Source organism: Rhinatrema bivittatum, chromosome 7, assembly GCF_901001135.1.
Source record: "Rhinatrema bivittatum chromosome 7, aRhiBiv1.1, whole genome shotgun sequence".
Taxonomy (NCBI): Eukaryota; Metazoa; Chordata; class Amphibia; order Gymnophiona; family Rhinatrematidae; genus Rhinatrema; species Rhinatrema bivittatum.
Genome location: NC_042621.1, coordinates 177,705,820 through 177,730,211, shown reverse-complemented (window position 1 = coordinate 177,730,211; position 24,392 = coordinate 177,705,820). Strand labels below are relative to the sequence as shown.

At 41.8% G+C, this 24,392-nt stretch overlaps 1 protein-coding gene across 9 annotated transcripts in view; it reads right to left on the bottom strand.

Moving 5' to 3' along the window:
* Positions 1-24,392, bottom strand: part of LOC115095597 (dual specificity protein phosphatase 13-like) — an 83,195-nt gene that overhangs the window by 11,920 nt on the left and 46,883 nt on the right. For 6 of the 9 annotated variants that reach the window (XM_029609540.1, XM_029609539.1, XM_029609544.1 and 3 more), the window contains 3 exons: positions 11,236-11,330; positions 4,386-4,562; positions 2,816-3,036 (listed from right to left, as the gene is read on the bottom strand). In XM_029609540.1, coding sequence (XP_029465400.1) covers positions 2,816-3,036; positions 4,386-4,562; positions 11,236-11,297 — 460 coding nt within the window. In that variant the 5' untranslated portion in view covers positions 11,298-11,330. The remainder of the gene's footprint in view (positions 1-2,815; positions 3,037-4,385; positions 4,563-11,235; positions 11,331-24,392) is intronic. The other 3 variants (XM_029609542.1, XM_029609545.1, XM_029609541.1) reach the window with 1 other exon arrangement.

Genomic DNA, 24,392 nt, shown 5'->3' with positions numbered 1-24,392 from the left:
GCGCCAGCGGGCCGCTAGCGCGCCGGGACGCGACCTGGGGGCGGGTCCGGAGGGCGCGGCCATGCCCCCGGACCCGCCCCCGAAACGCTACGTCCCGCCCCGAAAATGCCGCGCGGATTGGGCCCGCCCCCGACACACCCCCGACACGCCCCCCTCGGAAAACCCCGGGACTTACGCGACTCCCGGGGCTCTGCGCGCGCCGGTAGGCCTATGTAAAATAGGCGCACCGGCGCGCAGGGCCCTGCTCGCGTAAATCCGGGCGGATTTACGCGAGCAGGGCTCTTAAAATCCGCCCCTTTGTTTCTTGCAGGTCTTTCATCCTGCTTAATGTATAAAAATAAAAGCAATTAATTTTCCATAATTTTAATTTTTTGTGCCTAATTCTCTGGAGTATATGGAGAACTTCGGGGACGGGGGGGGGGGCATTCAGAGACCTGGGGGATAGCTTTGACACATCAGGAGATACCCTCTAATGAGTAGTTTGCTTAGCACATCTCTTGTTGTCCTGCTTAATGGCTAATGTGTGGCTAAAAGTGTGCTTTGATGTTGGATATCTGTCTAGTATGCTGATATAGCAGAAGCTATGTAACTTTTTAAATTTGTGTGCATTGTGTATCACAACTCTAGCTTTTATACAGTGCATTACCACTGTTCACATCTCTGTCCCTTGTACCTGTGCATGTACAGTGTGTCATAATCTTGATTTTGTGTTTTGTGCACAATTTCTTTTTACATGCAAAAGAAAAGCATGTGTTAACTGAATGAATTTCCTTCCAGTTGCATTTGCAACCTGTTTTGTCCTTTTTTTTACATTGTCTTTCTCTAACAACAAGGGGATGATATTGAAAGTGCATTTAGTGCTGGATAGCCAGATAAGTAGGACTTATCCAGTTTTCCAGCGGTCCGTTGAAAATCAGCAGTTGCTAGATAGCCGGATAAGTGACTTATCTGGCTATCTTTTAGCCAGCCAATTTATGGACAGGCAGTGAGCAGATCTGGTTGGTGCTACATATCCAGTTAAGTTAACTGGATAAGTTAGATCAACCATAGAACTGGTCTATCTTAGCTGGATTTAACTTATCTGTTTAAGTAGCACCTTGACCACGGATATTCAGTGGTATAGCCATGCCGCTGAATATCCCTTGTAACTCAGCAAGATATGTCATATCCGACTAAGTTACTTACCTGGCCAGCACTGAATATCAGACCCAAGCAGTCTGATGAACTTACAGATGGTCATGTGGCTCTGTCTCATCCTGAGTCAATGTGCTTATGTGTTTGACTTTTATCTGCTGTCATTGAAAAATTCTTATGGGCAAGTGACTGTCATGTGTACCAACTCAGCATGAGAAAGAATCAAGTGAATCCATCTAGTTATTAAAGAACCCCAATTACAAGAAAGAATGTTTTCTAGCTTTCCAATTTTAGTTTATGGTCATATTTGTAACTTTACAGTTTGTATTATCTTTTCTTTTTTCTTTTTTTTTTTATTATTTATGCAATTTTAAATATATTTCAAAACAAGACAAAAATCTTGATGGAAAATACAGAGAAAAAGCAACTATATCATATTCACTTAAGGAAAAACAACATTTCTCAAACATAACAATGCTTCTGCTCTAGAACAAGCCTTCATATGTGGGGGTCGGAGTTACACAACCTAAGGGAATTGTTAAACAACAAATCAAGGTAATAAAGACCGCTCCGTAGGCAAAGACCTAAATACATCAGGAACTATATGCTAACTCTGGGCTCGCTGGGGCTGGATGGAGGTTACTTTCCCAGCTAAGAACTGAGACAGCTGGGGGGGGGTGTCAAAAAAAACTTAGGAATTGCCTCCATACATTATGAGGCATTTACAGGGATATTTTAGAAATCTTTTATTTTTCTTTTATTCTATACTGCATTTTATTCAGTCTTGACAGACCATGCAGCTACCTCTCTGAAGGGCCTTAATTTCTTTGGTCCCGTTTCTATATGAGTAGATACATGCATGCATGTACTGAGCTCCTTCTGGCATGGAACTGATGAGCCTGGGGGATATTGAGTCATATGTTCTGCCTAATGTTTTGTTTTTCACTTCCGGGGTTCTGTTGTATGTGTGTGCAGCCTTTCACATCTGCCTGTTTTCTCTTTCAGTCCCATTAGCACATTTTGATCCTCTGGTGCGGTTACCAAGGAAAGAGAAGAGACAGGCTCTTCTTCGCTTTAAGATGTGCCACGAAGAACTAATGCCGCCTGAAGGGCCAACAGAAAAAAGAACATTTTAAGGGTATTTTTCTAACTGAATATTTTCAGGAAACCTATTTTTTTGTGTAGATATTATATGTAGTATCGTTTTTGATAGGTTTATTTATATGGGAACATAAGTGATGAAAATGAGTGCAGGCATATGTTTGCAAGTATACAGTAGGATAGAAGTAATGCTTGAAGTAAGGCACGCCATGATCTGCAGAGAAAATAGTACTGTCTCTTTAAAAGCTGCTTTTGCCTGAAAAAATGTGGAGCTAGTGAATTTTTCAGAGCAGAAGGTGTTGTGGTCTTTCTGTCTCATGGCTTGTGATAGAGTAAAATGGCACAGCGTCTTTCAGCTAGATGCCCTGCTTTTGCTGTGATAGGAAAATAAGTTTACAACGACAATATTGCTCCCACAGCCTAGAATGGGAACTGCATGCATACAGCTAGGAATAGTGCAAAGTACTTTGCAACAATGTGGAAACTTTTGAAAAAATTGTCCCTTGATGCTTAGGGTACCCAATATCGCTTGTGCTGTGCAACTACAAGAAATCATTCATCATTCTGGACTTGTTGTTACCTCTTGGAGAACGGAGAGCAGCTCTTATGTATCTTGCAGCTGGATAAAAGTAAATGCTAAGATTAAAATCTGGATCATCGTCTGCTTCTATTCCATAGTAATCGATTTGCATATCCTTGTAGAATGTGGGTCCGGTATTCACATGGAATCTTCCATCTGCAGCATTTAGGATGTGTGTGATGCCAAACTGAGAGAGGAGTCCTTTGTCTCGAGCTGCGTATCTGAAAAAAGCAGGCCACCTTTTGTATGTTACAAGATTTCAGGACAATATAAGCGTGGTACAATATCTATAATACTTGTAAAGCTGATTCTATTCAAATTTTCAGAGTCTTTTGAATTTGACTGTAAAATGCAGAGCTAGACCCACCAATTGCTAGTCATTGTGAGTTCATTCTAATCCAGCTGTCTGGTAAACCTTCGTTCGTCTCTGTGACTCCATGCATCTCTTGTCCTTTTCTTCCCCTCTGGTTCATGAGTACCGAACAAGCTTGGGGATGGGTTCAGCTACAGAAGGGTTATTTTTGTTCCCCCCCACAAACTCTTGCTGGAAGAGTAATTCTAAAGTCATATTCATTAAGAGGGAAAATGAGTTTGGACAAGAGTAGAATTGGTGATCTTACTGGGTGACATATTAGGCGATGCTTAGTTTCACAAAGAGGTCCCCAGAATGAATAGATTGGGTCAGGGTTTACACCTTGAAAATATAACGACTAGAAAAATAACCCAGCAAAGAAAATGGCATGGATATGTAGCTGTGACAATAAATTCCACTGGAAGAAAACATAGCTTTGAAGTGTCTGAAAGGCGGAATATAAATAAATAGCAGAGAGGAAAATGGAATATGAAATTGCTGTACCAAGACCATGCTATTCTTTAACCAAAAACATATTATCCTTTGGAATTTTGATATCACTGTACAGTGAAGCTAATATTCGGCTGTTACCTGGCTGAGCAAGTTAGCCAAGATATTCAGTGGCATGGTTGCACCGCTGAATATTCTCAGCTCTCTTATAAGTTAGCTGGATAAGTTTACTCAGCTAACTATAGGACAGCCATCTAACTGTCCTGGATTTATTTGTCTAACTAAGGACCTGATCAAATAAGGGTTTTTCCCATAGACACAAAATGGGAGAAAAGCCTTAATGAATCTGACCCTAAGCTGGATAAGATTGTCCCAGAACATCCTCATCCCACAGGCCCCCACTTAGTGGCTATTTAGCTGGATAAATAGATAGCCGGCTAAGTGACAGCTGCTGGCTGTGCCCAAACATTGAACCACTACCACATAACCGGTTAAGTCCAAATTTGACCAGCTAAGTGGCACTGAATATCTACCTCAGTATACCCAGAGAGGCTGCCAGGCGCTGATCTATTGCGTGGGAACTGTGATGTGCCCTGCAGTGCAGAAGAATGAAATTGAAATCTAATCCATGCTCGGTGGAGGGCTGCTTCTCCAGGGGTATGGATTAGCATAGTTCTCTGCAGCTGAAAAAACTGCTCACTATTTGTGGTCAACAAGAGAAGATAAACCAAGCTGTGTTGTTGAAATAACATGTGCATGTCGTCTTACGCATCTCCCAGGTAGAGGTGTGGCCAGACTTCATTCACGTGTCCAGTGGAGGTTGTGTGTGTCCAGAGCAGGCGCTGGAGCTCGGACAGAGGTGGGGATTCATAACTCTTCTGTCTTCTGCCGCTACTCAACCGAGGTCTCAGTAAGTAATCTCCACACATTAGATCTGTATCCATACTGTTCACAAAAAAATAAAAATATTTTAAACTTTACATGAATCTAAATTCTATCCTTTCCAGCTATGCTGCTAAATTTTTTGTATTTTTAAACTGCATTTTGTGGATTCCTCTCAAACTGTTTCAGCAGCAGTGTTATGTGCAATCTTCAAAATATCAAACTGCCTATTTCTTGGTGTTCTTCTCCTTGGTAGTCTTATTTGTTGGTCTCCTTCCATTTTCTACATGACTAGTGTTAGAAATCTGTTTAGTTCTTTTATTGTCTTGCAATCACGTTGTTTGCTTCCAGCTGACAGAAGGGATCACCCCCCAGAAACGGAGTCATTTGATGCAGCAGGTTTGCTCCTGCAGCTACGATCACATCGTCCTTTCCCTCATCCCCTGGGACCTGAATGCTATACCATAGTATCGTAGGGATGTGAATCGTTTTTCAACGATTAAAATTATCGTCCGATAATGTTTATATCGTCTTAAATCGTTATAGAACACGATACAATAGAAATTCTAACGATTTATCGTTAAAAATCGTTAAATCGTGTTAGTGCGCACTAACTCGAGTTAGTGCGCACTAACTCCCCGTTAGTGCGCACTAACTCGATTTAGTGCGCACTAACTGAAAATGATACAAATAAACACTTTCCAGGTCACTGAAGGTCAGTTAGGAATGAATATGTGTTCCTATTGGCTGGCTGCCCTCTTATCTATTGATGTTACCAAGGTTACCACTGAGGTGATGGTTGGGGGGATGGGAAATGGAACTGGAAACTAACGAACACCAACAGAAAATGAAACAAAGTGTTCACACTTCCCAGGTCAGTAAAGGTCACTTAGGAATGAATATGTATGTATGTATTCCTATTGGCTGGCTGTGCTCTTATCTATTGATGTTACCAAGGCTAATACTGAGGTAATGGTTGGGGGGATGTGAAATGGAAACAGTTGGAAGCTTGACAAAAAAAGTAATGTAATGATCAGCACTCACGTGACTAGAACTTGTTTGTTTATTATTTTTGTTAGCAGGCACCTGAAATGCTAGTGCATGTTGAATTTGCCAATCACTGTGCATTTTAGAAAGGTGGTCCTGGCTGGAACTGTACACAGTTCAAATATATGTAATTGATTGTTGGTAAGTGTATTTTTTAAGTAGCCACACTGGCACAAGTATGTTTACTTTTCCTCCTACTTAACTCACTAGCTCAGCTTTGTAAGAAGGGCTTCTCTGCTTGTGTGTTGTTTTTGTTTGGTGTGAGGAGAGCAGAAACATCAGATCTTTATTCAATCTACTACAGTCATCTCTTACAGTGCCCTATCCCTATTAATACCAGGAGTGTTGTGATCTTCCTGCACACAGTGCCCTAACCCTGATACCAGTCTGAGACAGCTCCCTCCCTGCATTACTAGTGAGAGGCTGGCTTCACAGACAGGGGGGAGCTGCCTGACCCTCACTCCTGACTTCCCCCATGTCCCAGCTAGTGAATGGTGTGTGGGTGAGGGGGGGGGGAGGATGGTGAAGTCTGAGACAGCTCCCTCCCTGCATTACTAGTGAGAGGCTGGCTTCACAGACAGGGGGGAGCTGCCTGACCCTCACTCCTGACTTCCCCCATGTCCCAGCTAGTGAATGGTGTGTGGGTGAGGGGGGGGGGAGGATGGTGAAGTCTGAGACAGCTCCCTCCCTGCATTACTAGTGAGAGGCTGGCTTCACAGACAGGGGGGAGCTGCCTGACCCTCACTCCTCCGGGGTATTGTGATCTTCCTGCACACAGTGCCCTATCCCTGATACCAGGGGTGTTGTGATCTTCCTGCATGCAGTGCCCTATCCCTATTAATACCAGGAGTGTTGTGATCTTCCTGCATGCAGTGCCCTATCCCTATTAATACCAGGAGTGTTGTGATCTTCCTGCATGCAGTGCCCTATCCCTGATACCGGGATGTGTGCAAGAAGATCACAACACCCCCGGTATCAGGAATAGGGCACTGTGTGCAGGAAGATCACAACACCCCCAGTATCAGGAATAGGGCACTGTGTGCAGGAAGATCACAACACCCCTGGTATTAGGGATAGGGCACTGTGTGCAGGAAGATCACAACACTCCTGGTATTAATAGGGATAGGGCACTGTGTGCAGGAAGATCACAATACCCCTGGTATCAGGGTTAGGGCACAAGTTCTAGTCACATTGACTGATCACATTACTTGTTTTGTCAAGCTACCGTTTCCATTTCCCATCCCCCATATACTGTCAGTAGGAAACTTGGTAACATGAATAAATAAGAGGGCAGCCAATAGGAATACATATTCATTCCTAAACTGACCTTAACTGACCTGAAAAGTGTCAAATTGTATCATTTTCAGTTAGTGCGCACTAACTCCCAGTTAGTGCGCACTAACTCCCGTTAGTGCGCACTAATCGGAAAAAACGATTTTTAACGATTTTTTAACTAAAAAATCATGCCTAAGACGATTTTCTTGCCCTGCCACACGATTTCTATCGTTAAGATGACATGGAAAACGATTCACATCCCTAGTATCCAGTGCCCCATGGTTTTGTTGTTTATATTATGTTTATATTCTGTATATATCAGGGGTGGCCAACTCTGGTCCTCAAGAGCCACACACAGGCCGGATTTTCAGAATATCTGTAATGAATGTGTATGAGATATGTTTGCATACAGAGAAGGCAGTGCATGCAAATCTATTTCGTGCATATTCATTGTGGATACTGTATCCTGAAAACCAGATCTGTTTGTGGCTTTTGAGCACCAGAGTTTGCCGCCCTTGGTACATACGATGGTGATACAAGCACAAAATAACAATGAACAGCATAGCAACACTCAGTTTTGATCTACAGTAGCAGATGTGTCTAGAAAGAAGATGCCTTTGCAAATACTTAAAGTATTCCTGATGATTGCAATTTATTTTTACTTTTTCCTAGAATAATTTAATATTTCTTTGTTGGGAGCTGCAATGAGCCCAATAGTAAGAGTATGTACAGTTTATTGGTTCAGAATCACTATCACTAATGACTGCCATTTTTATGTGACTTGATTAACAGAAATTAGGATGCACGGCATTCTTTGAAATAGTACTGTAAGGGGAAAATGCACTACCCAGTCCTGCTCCTTTGACTAATACTGGCAGAGGCTGGAAGTGCTGTGCCCACCTGCTTTTGTGGTACGACTTTCATTGCCCCTGCGGAGGAGTTGTGGAGATGGTGCTAGTGTTATGGAGAACACCCAGTGGTTTGGTGAAAATAAGCAATAGAAATACCTCTGAAGGAAGCTGAGTGTAATATTTAGCTAATCAATGAGGCAGGGAGTGAAAGAAAGGTCTGATAAGTCATATAAGAAGGACAAGAAGAGAGGTCTTGCGGAGAAAGAACAAAAATAACCTCTCCCTCCATAAATAAGAATTATGACTTCCAATCTTTTACAGTAAGGAAGCAGCCAATAGTGTTCATACAAAGGTTAACAGAACATAACCTCATTATTGCAACATCTCATAATTTGAAGAAAGAAAATGTGGGCAGCATGTCTGAAATAGATAAGGGGCTCTGATTTTATGACTTCCCTGCAGCAGCTGAGCTCTGTCTCTCCTTCCCACCCCCACCACCCTGCAATCTATATCCTTCCTCCATCACTCCCTTGTAACCCCTCCCCCTCCTACCTGCAGGAAAGCAGCAGTATTAGTGCAGGCTGTGTTGACTAAGACTAAGGGGGTCAGTTTTCAACAGGATCTAGCTGCCTGACTAGGGAGTCAGGTAGTTAGATCCCGGGGCAGGGTGGCTTTCCTCTTCTCTCAGCAGCTATCACAGGGGCAGGATCATGTCGGGGAAATAAGTTAGAGGCTTAGTGCTGATTTTCACCGCTATAGTGCCTAATTTGGTTGAAACAATTGCAGTGTTAAAAATCTAGCCAATGATATTTTGCCTGGCTAGATTTAAGCTAATTTTCAGGGCGACTAAAAATGTGCTTAACTTAACCGGTTGTAATCTAACTAGCTAAATGAGGCACTCTGGCTCATTTAGAAAACTGACCCATAAGAGAGCTCAGCATTCACTTCCTCTGTAGTTATAACTGAGGCAACGTTCTCAATGAGCTGAGTCTCGCAAGAGTGAGGTTTTTGTAATTTTCTCTTCCATTTTTCCTTCCTGTCTTAGCTCTCCATCTCCATCTCCATCTGTAACTCTCACTCAGGGTGTGTTAAGTCCCAAAGGCACCCAATCTAATTTATGTCTTCGGGGCTGCTCCAGCTAACCACTCACTCCCACGCTGACTCTTAATCCCTGGGGGGGGGATCCTTTTTATGGGGGGCAGCTCTCGCTTATGGCCCAGATGTTGAGAAAAAGGTTGCCAGTGTGTAGGCTGCACTTTAGGTGCTTCGCATGTGGTGAGAAGCTATAATAATTAGACAGGACCAGGTCTGGGTATTAAAATAAAGTTCACTGATTCGTAAGGTTAAATGAAGTCCATTATTCAGAAGTGTGAGATCTATTCTGACTGATGGTATAGGAATTTCTTTTGGGTAGGTGTCCTTTGTTACAGACATCCGGGTAGAGCCCAAGGTGATTTTTAAATGCGCTTACTCTCCCAGCGGCTGTCCCGTGGGATCCTAGTGAGAGGGTTCCCACTTAACTGCAAAACTCCCACCTTGAGACCTCGTCTTCCCCTTACACACCCAGCCTGTCCTGCTTCCTTGATGTGCAGAGATCTGGATGGGGGTCTCCTCCTCCTCTTTCTTCCTTTAATTCAGTTGTTCCTTTATCCTTAGCAGTTACTTCGGGGATTTCACTTGTGGGAAAAATCAGGGGATCAGGCTATCCCTCAGCGTTGAAATCCCAGTGGGGGGAGGGGGATCCAGAAACCTCCCCACTAACTCAAAGTCCAAAACACTTAAAGTTTAACTGGATACTTCTGCCTAAACTGGGGTTCGTGCTGTCACAGGTGCTTGCCACATTCAGGTTGGGAATGGGCTCACTGGTCTTCAGCCCCTGTCCCTTGATACGGCCAGCGAAGATGACTTTTCCCCAAAGAAGCAGAAAGAACTCAGTTCCTTCCAAAAACAGGAATCCTCTAGCCTTCACTGTCTCTCGCGGCAGGATCCATCACTGGTGCTTGCCCTCCTGGGTGTTTAGAGAGGGCTCACAGGTCTTTGGTCCCCTGGTGAGAGCCCTTTTGCCCCTAAAGGGTATCAGGCTCAACCCTCTGTCTTTCTGTGACTGAAAATAAGAAGGACCTTCTGGCAGGGAGTGCACGATGAGGTATCCCCTCTGAAAGAAAACTCCTACCAGAGTGTGGAAAAAATACATCTTTACTCTCTGACTGCTCTCTGAGTCACCCAATCAGAACCTCCCGGTGGGAGGGACTGAATGGTATGGAGGGCTCCCTTTCTAAGTGTGTTCTAAGGACAGGGATAGCGCCATCTAGTGGCCAGTCCTGGAGGGTCTGCCCCACATCTTTCACCCTGCCACTGCACCCTCTCTCTCTCTCACCTTTCATATACTACTTCCATCTTGCTTTTCCTCTCTGACCCTCCCTGGCCCACCATTTAATCTTCTGATTTCCCCATTTTCCCCTCCCCTCTCCTACCCTGCTGCCTCTATTAGCCATATCCTCTCCCTTCATCTATCTGTCTCTCACTTCTTTTCTCACGATTTTGTCACCCCATTTCTATCCCCCTCTTCCAGATTTCTTCCCTTCCCCTCTCTACCTCCAAGTCTCTTCTCTGCTCCTTTTCGCTCTGCTCTCCAGACAGCAGAAATTTGGACTGCTGCTTCCAGTGAATCTTGAAGGGTTTAGAGTCCAAAAATTTCCGCTCTCAAAACTCCCCCTCCTCCTCCCCCCCCCCACAGAAAAAATGTCAAAAAGTGCAATAGATAAAGCTGACAAGAAAATCAGTGGCACATGTTAGCTATTAACCATATATAAATGTAAAAACAAAAAACTGCCTTCTTGCCAGTAACAGAGTCCAACTCCCTATTAGCAATGCCTAATTTAAAGCAGGGCCATCTGATATTGTGCTTCCTGGGTAGACAAAGAACAAAAAGAGTTAACTTGTGTTAGTCTGTATAGAATTTGTGTTCATTGTCTGTTCTATGGTTTTATTCTATTGCTTTTACTTATGTACTTTTGTTACCTGTCCCGAACTTCAGAGGCTGTGGGCTACAAATCATTTAAAGTAAATAAATAAAATAAATGTAATTTAAATTGTTTAGAATGTTAAACTTGGAAGATTCAGATACTAAGATAGCTAAATTGAAAATAGTTTCTAGCTTTCTCCTTATACTCCACATATTGTAATGCTCTCATCTTGTCTTCTCATTTTCTTCTCTCATCATTTTGCTATCATCCCTTACCCTCGGTCGATCCTTCTATCATTTATTTGCTCATCGCTTCTCTCCATCTTTTTTTTTTCTTCCTCGCCATGTCTTCCCCTCTCCCTCTGCTTCTCTCTACTCCTCAGTATCAGGGGGCTCTGGGCCTTCACCCTCTGGAGGAAGCTGGCCATGCACCTTTGCTAAATTATGTAGCATGCAGTATGCTGAGAAAAGGACCGGGCCTCAGTGGGGCTGGATAGCCAGTATGCCTTGTTGTAGCGATCAACTACAGAGCTTTCAGGGTATTTTAGTGGGGGGGTGGGGGTCATAAGTCAGATTTTAAAGGAATAGCCTCTATCACCTGTGAGGAAGAAGGGAAAGAAAAAGTGTTAGGCAAAGGTGGAGTGCGCTGTTACTGGCCATTGGTGAGGCTTGACTGGTCCGCTTTCTGCTGAGCTGCAAGACATGGTAGAAGCATAAAAAAATGTATAAAAATGTGCATAAACAATGTATTAAAATACTTAGTACACTGTGGTGCTCTAAGACCTATGATTATTAGTGACCCATGCAAGCAATCTGACTATCTTGCTGCCGGGTGTTATGATAGTCTTTTAAGCTCACACTAGTGCTGACCATAATTTGAATTTGCTATGTGAATGCCAATGTCAAAGAAAGCTGTATACTTACCTAGATTCCATCACCCTGTGTTACACCCCTCACCTTGATCCAAAGTAACTCCAGCATAGCCTCCAGCAGCATGCTGTTCCAGGATAGAACGTCCTCCAACTCTGAACTGTCTTTATATCCGAGACTTCCTGTGCTGCTGGCTGATGATGTCACATCCTCCAGGATTACATAAGGAAGTCTCTTGCAACCAACATGCATCTCAGCAAGAGGTCTCCTGGTGCCCTTCTGGTCAAATGTGTGCTAACCTTGTCTTGTTTCTGCCTTGTTGTGGTTTCTTGCCTTGCCCTTTGCTCTTTGTGCTCTGTTTGTTGTCCGGTTCCTTGCCTGCCTGCTCTTGTTCCAGTTCCTGCTTGTTCCTTTCCTTACTTGCTCTGTTAGTCCTGTCTGTTCTGTTTGTCCTGGACTAACTTCCTGGATCCTGACCCTGGCCTCTGTTTGTCTGCTGTTTGCCCTGACCTCTGGCTTGCTGCCTGTTCTGCTGCCTGCCTTGACCCACGCTTGCCTGGACTCTTCTCTTGGATTGCCTTGGGGACCTGCCTAAGTCCTGCTGTCCCCTGGAATCCAAAGGTTCAACCTGTAGGGAGCAGGGTTGGTATAGGCAAAGATCCAGTTAGTCCCACCACAGGGTTTCTCAGCCAGCTGACTGGGTGGGACTAGTGGTCTTGCTCACTGGTAGCATCAACCACCACTCAGTGCTAGGGGTCCACTTCTCCAACAGGTTTTGCACCCTGTGATTTGGCCATGCTTTAAGTGGTCATGTATGTCTGAAGTGACAGAATATAAGCATCATGACATGACTCTGAAAACCTAGAAAAGATATCAGTTATGAGACCAGTGGTATATAGACAACTGCATGTTGAGGAAGTGAAAGCCCTTGTAGTTGTAGCAGGTGGTCTGATTGCAATGGATGTACAATCAATTGCCCACAAAACTGATGAAAAGTAAGCAATATCATAAAATTCTGTCATTGTCTGCTGTCCTGGCTATTTCCTCAATCAGGAATTTCTTGGTTTCAATACTTACTAGTTTTACAGCAGCACTATTCAATGGGCCATGGGCTTCAAAGGGAAACATAAACAAATGAAACTAACATTTTTGTTTAATTTGTAGGCACCCTCCATTCATTTTGGGCATCCATGAATGAAATGAAATGAAAATAGTCTCATTTGTTGCATTTTACCCATTTGTTTCAAATAAATGCACATCCCTAGGAGCTACTGGTATTTAATGGCATGCCTATCAGGCTATGTGACCAGTTGACCTTCATGATACAGAATGAAACTTGACCGAGTTAAACTTACAATAATATCCTCATTAGAGCATTTAAAACAGCTAAGGATTCAGGAAAATTAAAGCACCACATAGCTGACTTGGAAACTGAGCTATTTGATTCCTTGTGGGTCTATCACCTTAGAAGACACACATACAACTTTTAAAGAAAATGTTATTTTCTGTGTAATATTTAGGGTTTTTAGGGATTCTGCATACTTGGCTGCTCTCTTGCCCCTGCTCAGTCTGTCAGGGAGTTGCTGGGGAAGTACTGGCCTCTTGTAGATACAGAGGGTCATTTTATAACTGTGCACATAGAACTAAAGTCTGCAAGCAGAAAGTACTCACATGGCCACATTTTCAAAGTGGATATGTGTATGATGTTTGCTTTGAAAATTAGAGCAGACGTGTGCGCTTACATTTACACCTGCTATGGAGCAGGTATAAATATGTGCATGTACATTTATATGTGTACTTCTCAAAATTGAAAGTACACTTGTAAATCATTTCTCTCCCACAGCTGCACCATCTGGAGTACCTCTTTGTGTGTGTATGTAAAAATACATGCATGAGTTATGCAGATACTCTTATGCACCCAACCCCCTGGGCAGTTTTCAAAAGCCCATTTATATATGTAAAACCTTTTGAAAATCAGGCCCAAAATGAGGAGACGAAGCAGTACAGGGAGGAAACTTAAGAATTCTCTGCTGTCTGTTTAGCCCCCAAATTGTGGAACAAAAAGCTTTTCTTCTAAAAGCTATTTTCATCTCCTAAGATTGTAGAGTGCCATATTTCAGTACTGTAAATGGTCCTTTGGGAAGACATTTCAACCTGCAGGAGCAGTTGACTAAGCTGAAGTGCCACTTTGAAGTGATTCTCTGGTGAAAGGTAAAGCATTGAAATGCAAAGGTTAGGATGATCTTTTCAGAAGTGAGCTCATCAATCAGTGGGAATGGTCGTTCTCTGATGAGGCAGGCTCCTAAAAGACATGTCCTGAGGTTTCTGATAGTTTTTCTCTGTAGCAAACGAATGTGTACAAAAATAGAGATTTGTAACTGCTGTACTGAGCAGATATGGAAGTCCTAGAATAACCACATGGGAATAGTGCAAAGCCTCATTTCACAAAGTGACTTGTAACTCCAGAAGTTACCTGTAAAGATGTAATTTGTTTTTTGGGGGGTTGGAGGGTGTGAATTCATATTTACTAAAGAACTACAATGTTACACTGTTAGTTGACAGAAAATACGTTTGGAAACTGCATGCTACCGTGCAGCACAAAATAAGGTGCATTTCAGGCCTCTGTGCCAGATGTGCTATCACCACACTCATCTCCCCACCCTGCCTCCAGTGACATGCAGTGCTAAAGCCTGGATCCAGTCCCGAAGAGTTTCCGGAGCAGGTGCTGAGTCAAAGCAAGTGACAGAGCCTGTGACTGCAGAGCACACAGCTGGAAGCATTCAAAATGTCAGCAAATAACAGATGCATATGGACAGACAGACGTGGTGAAAATTATAGGCATTTTAGCTTCTTTCATTTTTTTTTTTAACCTAGAAGTTTCTTCCTGCTTCTTTGGGCTCCTAGCTCTATCAGAACTAGGACTGGTGGCATCTGGTGTCATGAGCTTTTGTTTGCAATTAGCCAAGGATTTTTCTCCTATTTTATATCACTTTCCAACTTATTTAGTCCAGTCATTGCAGTGACCGTCCTCCAGGTGCTATGCACTAGGGCTCCTTCTGGAACCCTACAATCATGAGCCCTAGATCCAGTTTCTAGGTGTTGCTGTTGCGTAATGACTAAGACTCCTTCCCTCAGGACCTGTGAACGCTGCCTCCCCAGCATCTCAGGCTGTGGCCAACCCCAGGAGCCGGAGACCTTCGCTTGCCACACTGCCAGCCAAATGAGCCTCTGAGTTGGTCCATTTTTGCTTCATTCTGAAAGGGGGGCCCACAATGAGTTTCCTGGGTTAAAGAGCACTTTAAATTGGGGAGCTTCATTGCCATACACGTAAGTACCTTGTCTAGATGAATCAGAATAACAGTAGTTTTAAAAATTGTACCTTTTAGGTTTAAAGAATATTTTTCTAATGAAAAATTATTTCACTATAAAATAATAGTAGATAATAGAAGATTTTAGAATTTTAAGTCAAGTGGTGTAATCCATTATATATCTAAATTAAAATCTTATATATATATATATTTTTTTTAGCAGATATGGTACTGTTTTGCAGGATTCTCTGGACCATCTTTTAGGGCTTGGTAGGAACTGGTTGCAGTATATTAAACAGGTAACTCCACTTACTGATGGTTTTCAGTTTAAGTATTGGGACAGTGCAGACTGCTCCTTGTTCACTGGTTTGATGGTTTTACTGGAAAAGCAGTTTATAAAGATTTTTAATAAATAGATATGCAATGCATTTTTCTCATTTGACATGTTTGGCAACACAAGTAAAATGTTTACATTTTGAAATGGAAGATTTTACTGGAGGTCATTTTGATCTATTATATCATTTCAATATTTTATGAGAAAAATATATCATGGTATGGGTTTAGCTTTCTAGGCCACTTTTGACCATGCAAATAAAATATTGTATCTACATATACTACCAAAATAAAACAGATTGAACAATCTGTACTAGGGAACAAATGTATTTCAAAATTACCAGAGAGCATAGTATGCCACGTCAGAATACTGGATATCACTGCAGTAATCAGTAAATAAAATAGTGTCACTGCGGGACATCCCTTGTGACATAGCAGACTTTCAATGAACGTGTGTCTCTGCATTACAAAAAAAATAGTGGATTAAGTTTGGAGGTGAGAATGGACTGTGTGCTTAAACCAATTTCAAAGAAAAAAGTGCTTAGAGGTAGATCTGACAGGGATCCATTTTCAGGCACGGGCCAGATTGCAAAGTTAGCCGGATATTTAATGGTGCAGCCGTATGACTGAATATACTCCACTACCTTAAAGACAGCTGGATAAGTTTATCCAGCTAACTTTAGGACTACTCTACCACACAACCAGAGTTAGCTGGATAGTATATCCAGCTAACGTCACTCAGAAACGCTCTTGGAATGCCCCTGTGTTATCTGACTAAATTATAGCTGGATAATAAAATATTTGGCTAAAATTTATCCAAATAACAAAATATTAAAAAGTTGGCAATTAGCCAGATACAAGCTATCTCGCTAAATACTGTTGAATATAGACCTCCACTGTGCATGAATAATTTAGGCAATGCATGACAGAATGTCTTACATTTCTGAAACATTTCTGAAAAGGCAGTTGAAGCTGATATGTTATGTATGTTATTAACAGCAGAAATGATTCAGATGAACTATATTTGAATGCTGACTGCAAAGGACCAGACATGCTGTCCATACTGGAGCTCTGCTCTGCAAAAAAAAAATAATCCAGTCAGGTCAGGTCAAGTTCAAGGCAATCTGATGCTTTTCTGAAGTGCTGGCACCAGCATTCAATGAAAGAATATCCTCTGGGAAAATAACTTGACGATAAAATGCATTTTACAGAACAACATTTGTAGTTGGCCTATCCCATCAAGCCACACATGAGAAGTCTGAAATGATTATTCTTGCTGCTTGCAGTTGAACCTGATACTCTCACTGAAACCATTATTTATCTGTTGCTGGTAGTGATATCGGAGCCAGACAGTATGAATTATCTACTACATTAATGGAAGTGAGTTGCGCTGGAGGAAAGCTGAGAAGCCAGCACTGTCTTGGGATGCACAAGGTATGTTAGTAGACAACTGTCTGTAAGAAAATCTCTTTAGCAGCTGGATGTGCTCTAATCTGACGAGTATTTCCTAATTTTGTAGGGGGTTCCAACCAAGTCTGCAAACTTTCATACCAGCTGTACTTTCAATGTAAGGTGGCCAGATGTCCTGTTGTGAGTTGGTAAGCTCATTCATAATCTTAAATCCAGTAGGGATTTCTCTTATTTCAATATTTGCTTAATTTAGTGCTAGACCCATTAGTACTATGGAAAAGGGAGCAACAAGTGAAGTGATCAAATTTGCAGATGACACACAAATATTCAAAGAAGTTAAAACACAAGCAGACTGAGAAACTGCAGAAGGACCTTACAATATTGGGGATCTGGGCATCAGAATGGCAGATGAAATGTAATGTGGACAAGTGTAAAGTGATGTACATAGGGAAAAATAATCCCAACTATAGGTACACAATGTTGGCTTTTATATTAGGAGCAAGTAATCACCCAAGAAAAAGATCTTGAAGTCATTAATTTTTTTAATTTATTGAATAAATGTGTATGTCACCTACATCCACAGCTCTAGGTGGCAATCAATATAAAAACATTTATAAAAAAAACTACACTCAGGGGCAGATTTTAAATGTTACGCACGCGGGGTACATTTGTGTGCGCTACCTGGCGCTCACAAATGTACACCCGATTTTATAACATACGTGCACTGCCATGCGCATGTTATAAAATCCAGGGTTGGTGCGCGCAAGGGGGTGCACACTTGTGCACCTTGCGCGTGCCAAGCCCAAGGGGAGCCCTGATGGTTTTCCTCGTTCCATCCAAGGCCGCTCTGAAATCGGAGCGGCCTTGGAGGGAACTTTTTTTTCGATTTCCCCCCCACCTTTTCCTCTCTTCCCCTATCTAACCCACCCCCCAGCCCTAACTAAATACCCCCTACCTTTTTTTCAGGCGTTATGCCCGAGGCAGGCATAACTTGCGCACGCCGGCCGGCTGCTGGCGCACCATGCCCTGGCACATTCTGCTGTGCCGGAGCACTCGGGACTGCCCCAGCCCCAGCCCCGCCCCACCACCACACCCCTAGCCCCGCCTCCGGAGCTCCCATTTTGGAAAGCCCCGGGACATACACGTGTCCCGGGCTTGCGTATGTTTTCGGGGGTTACGCGTGTACCCTTTGAAAATCTACCCCATAATGCACATTGAGCCCTTATACATACTATAACCTGAGTTTCTTAACAAATCAGCATACAAACCTTGACTCACAGACCTAAGCAAATACCTGCTGAAATAAAAATGTATTGAGTTACATCCTAAATATTTTAGTGCAAGTTGTTAGATGCAGGGATTCTGGTAGGTAATTCCATAGAATTGGCCCAGCTACTGTAAAATCTCTTTCACAAGTCTCAACCAGATGTCCCCTCCAGCCATCACAGAAAATCCTATTGGATTTTCCCTCTATGACGAACATCCAACACGACTGTCTGTGACTATCTAAGTGTGTGTGAAGGATTATATATTCATAGCATCAAGTTCATCCACAGAAATGAGCTCTCACTCAACATTTTGTGGACTAACATAGTAATTTTGTACTTTATAAGCCATTTTATTGGCAACCATTGGATTGTGGATAATGTGTTAAAATCTTCAGCTCAGTGAACTGTGGCTGTGGTCAAAAAAAGCAAATAGAATGTTAGGATTTATTTGGAAAGGAATATTGAATAAAACTGTTAATGTCATAATGCCTCTGTACACAGTGGATCTATGGTGTGACTGCACCTTGAATATTGTGTGCTGTTCTGGTTTTATCATCTCAAAAATATGGTAGAACTGAAAAAAAAAGTACAGAGAAGGACAACAAAATGATAAATGGGAATGGAACAACTCTCTTATGAAGAGACGCTAAACAAGTTAGGGCTTTTCAGCTTGGAGAAGAGATGATTGAGAGGAGATAAGACAGAGGTTTATAAAATCATGAGTGGGGTGGAACAGGTAAACAGGGAATGATTATTTACCCTTTCAAATAGTACTAGAACAAGGGGATACTCAATGAAACTAGAAGGTATCAGATTTAAAACAGTTTGGAGAAAGTATTTCTTCACTCAACTCATATCTACCCCATGGAATTTGTTGCTGGAGGAAGTGATCAAGGCATCCAGTATAGTCTGGTTTAAAAGAGGCTTGGACAAGTTCCAGGAGGTAAAGTTCATAAATAATTATTAGCCACATGGATGTGGGGAACACCACTATTTTTGTTCCTGGGGATGAGCAACAAGTAATTGGATCCAGTCTTTGGGATTTTCTGGGTACTTCCTAATGACCTGGATTGGCCACTGTCTGAGACAGGATGCTCGGCTCAATGGACCTTTGGTCTGACCTGGCTGACAAGACTATACATTACCAGACGTCAAGCCTTTTCTGTTGTAGGCCCTTTACTGTGGAATTCTCTCCCCAATCGCCTTAGATCTCTGCCCACTTCTAAAGATTTCAAGCAACAGCTAAAAACCCATCTATTTTCACTTGCATATAAATAACTCTCCCCTTACTCTTCTTCCTTATGTATTATGTATGATTCTAATTGTTTTTATTTGTCTTACTTTGTAATATTTTAATTTATTATGTATGTATTTCTTTGTAAACTGCTTAGGTCTACCCAAATTGAATAAGCGGTATATAAAAAGTTTTAAATAAATAAATAAATAAATAAATAAATAAATAAATAAAATCTTATGTTATTAATTACTATTAGAAAATCTAAACAAATTAATGGGTGTAATATGCTGAATGTAAATTATCCTGTAACCATAGAGCTTCCTGGAGTTTTTCCAACAGTGGGGAAACTTTGCTTCGGGGTTCTTAGGGATATTGATACATTCTGGTCTTGAAATAATGGCAACTCCACACCAGAATGCTGTTCCCAAACAGCGTTTATTGACATATAATTTTCTGAATAGTAAGAAGTTGACATAAACATATTTTCTTCTAGCAGTATCCATAAAGTAAAGTTAAACAGTCAATTGAAAACATTAAAGACATGCAAGGGCCTCCCTTGACCTTTGGCAACCCTTCAGTCTCCTTCAAGGATCTATCCCTGATTCCCTGAGACTCCCCTATGTACCTGAATATTTTCTGACTCCTTTCTATGTGGCTCTCTTTCTCTCCAGAGATGCAAAACCACTAAACAATGTACAGGGTACAACACCCTGGAGAAGAGGTGCAAGCACTATTTTCTTATTCTCCTCTCTTACTCCTCTAGTCACTAACTAGAGAAAGTCCTGCTGTTCCCTCCTATTTGGCTGCAGGCCTTTCACCATTTCAGACACTGAATTCACACAGATTCTTTATGTCCATCCAACTTCCACAAAGCTCTTGCAAGGAACAAATCCCATCAGAGCGAGGAGCCTTCCATGCTTTCTCTCAACAGGAATCCCCTCCAGATTCTTCCTGAAACACCCTCACACGACTATTCCAGGAACTCAATCCTTGACAATCCCAGGGATCACCTCCTGGAATCCTGGATCCCCTTCAAAGAGCTCCAGAACATTCCAAGCCTCTGCTTTTATAAGTCTGCTAACTCCCAAGGCATCATTCAGTGGGATCTGTCTGCAACACTCTCTCCTCCTCCTCTTTCTCCTGTCACTTGTGCCCCCTAGTGAGATATATGGTAACCTGGTGAGAGACCTTTGGGGCTCTAATAATGATTTAGATGTTTCCATTCCTATTGCCTACTTTTTGGATGTGTCAGTTTATAAAATTAATTGGTCCAAATTGGAAGTTCTCCCCTTAATATTCATTGTGCAAAGGCTCTTTTAGATCCTTTTATATTCCTTTCTTGAGTGGGTGAGAGGAGGACAGTGCCTTCTGTTCCTTTGGGCTTCCAACAAATGGAACTAGGGCTGGGATCTGGTGTCATGAGGCTTCTTTTGCAACTACCTGGGGCTTCTTGCCTTATTCTGTATCACCTCCTAACTCGGTCATTGCAGCAAAGCAGTCATTGACTAGAGGTCATGAGCCAGCGTTCCTTCTGGAACCCTACAATCATGGACCCATAATCTGGCCACTAAGTGTCATTATTGCTTGATGACTGATACTCCTCCCCTCACTGAGCTGTGAATACTGCCTCCACAGCATCCCCAACTCTGGCCAGTCCAGGGAGCCAAAAACCTCACTTTGAACCAAGTTCTTTCATGTGGTAGTGCCCAGCATTGTCTTTGAGCAACCAGCCCAGTCCTATGAACTGACTTTTTAACACGCCAAACATTCACTAACAGATGAAATGGACATGTGTGCTTTATCCCTCCTCTCTGCAGGTATCCTCAGGCAATCTACAGAAATGAGAAGCCAAGGTTAACAGCCATAAACTGTTGCCTATAGAAAAGAAAAGAGAGTAGGTCTCTAGGATATTGGAGCTCTTGTGAGTTTCAAGAATGCACTTGGAACATGTCAGAGGTATCTCTGCCCCCAAGTTGAAGTCTTATGAGAATGAGAATTAGACTTCTGTGCTTGTCAGTGCTTTATAGAAAACATCCTTGTGAGCTTGTCCCTGAAAACTTGATTCATTGGCATCACATCATCTTGGCAAAGTATTCCCAGCATGAGAGGCAGCAAGTGTAATTTAAACTTTTGTAAACATAGAGGAGTACTTACCTTGCAGCTCTGTTCTGCCATGCTGACGGAAGAGAGCCTCAGCTTCATACTGACAGAAGAGGGAAGACTGACTCAAGATATGAGCCATGGCAAGACTCCAGGTACCTGAGCACTACATTTAGAGTATTCATCTACATATCACGCAGATGCACCACCCACACAGTCAGGGAATGAATGTGCTTGCAGTTGCAGAAGACTACTTGATTGTTACATGGTGGGATCAGCACTACATGTGTGCAATCTAGTTCTCCCATCAAGTTTGATAGCCTGACAATGCCTTAGAAATCCCTATTGAAGTTCTGCTGTTGTAGTCTTTGGATAGGGAATTTGTTATATTTCCTAATCCTGGTTGAAAGATCTGGAGAAAGTGGACTACTTCATTCTATCACCTACAGCCATTATTGACCTGGAGCCAGAAACAGAAATGAGCTCAGTATGTATTTTAAGACCTGGCTGTTTAAACAAGCATACCCGGACACCAACTAATTTCTCACACCATCAAACATACGTTACCCAGCCAGATCAACCCCTTCTCCACGTAAATATCTATAGCTAATGTTATAGCTAATGTAAATATCTATAACTAATGTTATCCTCTCCTTATTTCTCTTCTCCCAGTTCTATCATCCTTGTTATTTGTAACTGCCTCCTTCTACACTTCCAGGTTACTTAGTTGTTTATTGTACACCCCTGTTATATGTAAACCGGCATGATGTGATTGTATCATGAATGCCGGTATATAAAAATCTTAAATAAATAAATAAATGTATTTATTTATTTATGTATTATGCTACATTATCTAACATTCTAAGTGGCTTACAGGAAACATTCATAAAATTCAAAGAAACACATTTAAAACAGAATAAAATACTCATAGAGTAAAACAATTATGCATGATCTTGGACCAAAACCTAACCGCCAACAAAAGGCAGTCAAATAATTTTCACTAGTTCAGAGAGAATGCCTTTTGAAAAAGTATGACTTCAAGTCTTTTTTTTTTTTTAAAGACTTAAAACATGGTGCCTTCTGAAGATGGTGCTGGAGACTATTCCATAGTATAGGGCCTGCTACAGTGAACATTGTTTCATGTGACTTAACAAGTCTTATTAGATGAACTGATAGTATCTCAATTAAGAACTGGCCAGAAGATCTCATTTATTTTAGTTTTTATTAAAAAACATTTATATTCTGCTTATAATGGAACCCACTGCTAAGCAGATCTTGAGTTTCTCTCAGATCTATATAATTTGAGCAATGAGCTAATGGCAGCCAATGTAATGAGACAAGAATAGGCGTGATATGATTGTAAAGACAATTTCCTGTCAGAATACAGGCTGCTGAGTTCTGAATAACCTGTAGAGCTCGTAGAGGAGATGATGGAAGGCCTACATACATTAAATTACAGTAGTCTAACATGGTTAGAACTAAAGCCTAGAGTATAGTGTGAAAGTCATTTACATTCAGGAATGTTTTCAATTTCCAAAGCATTCATAATTTATAAAAAGAGCTGCACACAACCGTTTTCACATGAAGTTTGAAAGATAAAGAACACTCAAAGAATATTCCCAGATTTCGTACCTCACTTGCAATTGTAACTTGGAATCTAATTCCTGGAAAAAGATGACGATGAAAATCTATTCATCCTAATGATCTCCATTTTTTCTAGGTTTAGGAGCAATCTGTTGTTGTTTAGCTAGATCGAAATTGATTAAGGATAAATAATAGTCAGTTCTAAGGTAGTTTTAAATTGGGTGATATTAGAAAGAAAAAAATATCAGCATATATTTTGTAGTAAAACCCAAAGCCAGTAAGAAGTCTGCAATAGTTAGACAAGGCCAAGCATGGCACAAGACCTGCCTATCAGAGAATCCGTATCATCTTTAAAGTCCTTATCTAACCCCATGAAGGCAGTTGAGTTTGTATCTTTTTACCACATTCTCTTCTGAAAGGCCCAGCACTGTGGTGCAGAAAACGTGCTTTCTGCCTCACCCTCTGTAGCTTAAGTCCCTCTTCTTCACCGCTCTGTGGTACCTCCCTCAAGTTTGTGATGCTGTGGCAGCAGTCAACTGAATCTCTTTAGCCAATATAAGCAAACAGTATGTTTATATTAATTTATTGATATGTTACATCTTGTAACCCCCAATCCAGCATACATAAAATGATGAGAGAGAATGTCCACGAATGAAGATGGACAAACCCTCAAATTTATTTAGTGGGTTCTAATTTATGGGTCATGCAGTTGGCGAAGTGGACCTGGACAAAAACAGTAAGGATATCTCATCTTCCTTTGACTGGTAAGGGAGAGCATCGACCCTTCTCCCCTCCATGAATCCAGCCCCTATGGCTATGTATCAGTACTGGCACAAAAAAGCCTCATAAACAAGCATACCACTCTCAGGTAAAACCAAAACTCTCAACTTTGTTTCTGGTTTTACAGCCAGTCACTGTAGTCACTTTCATATAGGGTAGGCATTTCAATACTGAATACTCAGAATTCACGTGATACACAGTCAGACTAAACATCAATGACAATACCCTATTTGGCATGAAAAGGTTTATTGTACTACTCTGTCTTCACTTGACTAGCAATTAAATCTTCCATTGCTCCTATATTTCACTGCTTCATTCTTTACCACACACCATTAACTGGGATGTATGTAGAACCTACATCCCTTAATATTCAGGTACTAGGGAGTCTTCCCAAAATGCAAGCTTTCTTCCTCATCCCAGGTGAACACTTGTTCTCAGATTCCTCATCCTTTTAAACACCAGACTCCAATTTGTGAGCCATGAGCTCACCTCCCCATATCCGTTCCATCCCACACATAACAGAAACCCAATCTTTTTCACTCCCATTCTGTTCCCATCTCTCATCACTTCACCTGTCATATGGAATGTATATCCCCAATATTCCATGGTCTTTACACCAGACCCCAAGGGTTACTCTCACCACCATGAACTCAAGAACTTCTTTTCCTTTATCCTGGTCTTAACATAGAAATGAAGGCAGAAGAAGACCAAATGGCCCATCCAGTCTGCCCAGCAAGCTTTCACACTTTTTTTTTTCTCTCATACTTATCTGTTACTCTTGGCTCTTAGTAACCTTTTTTATTCTATTTCCCTTTCACCCAGTGGCGTAGCCAGAATTGATTTTTTGGGTGGGCACAAGGTTAAC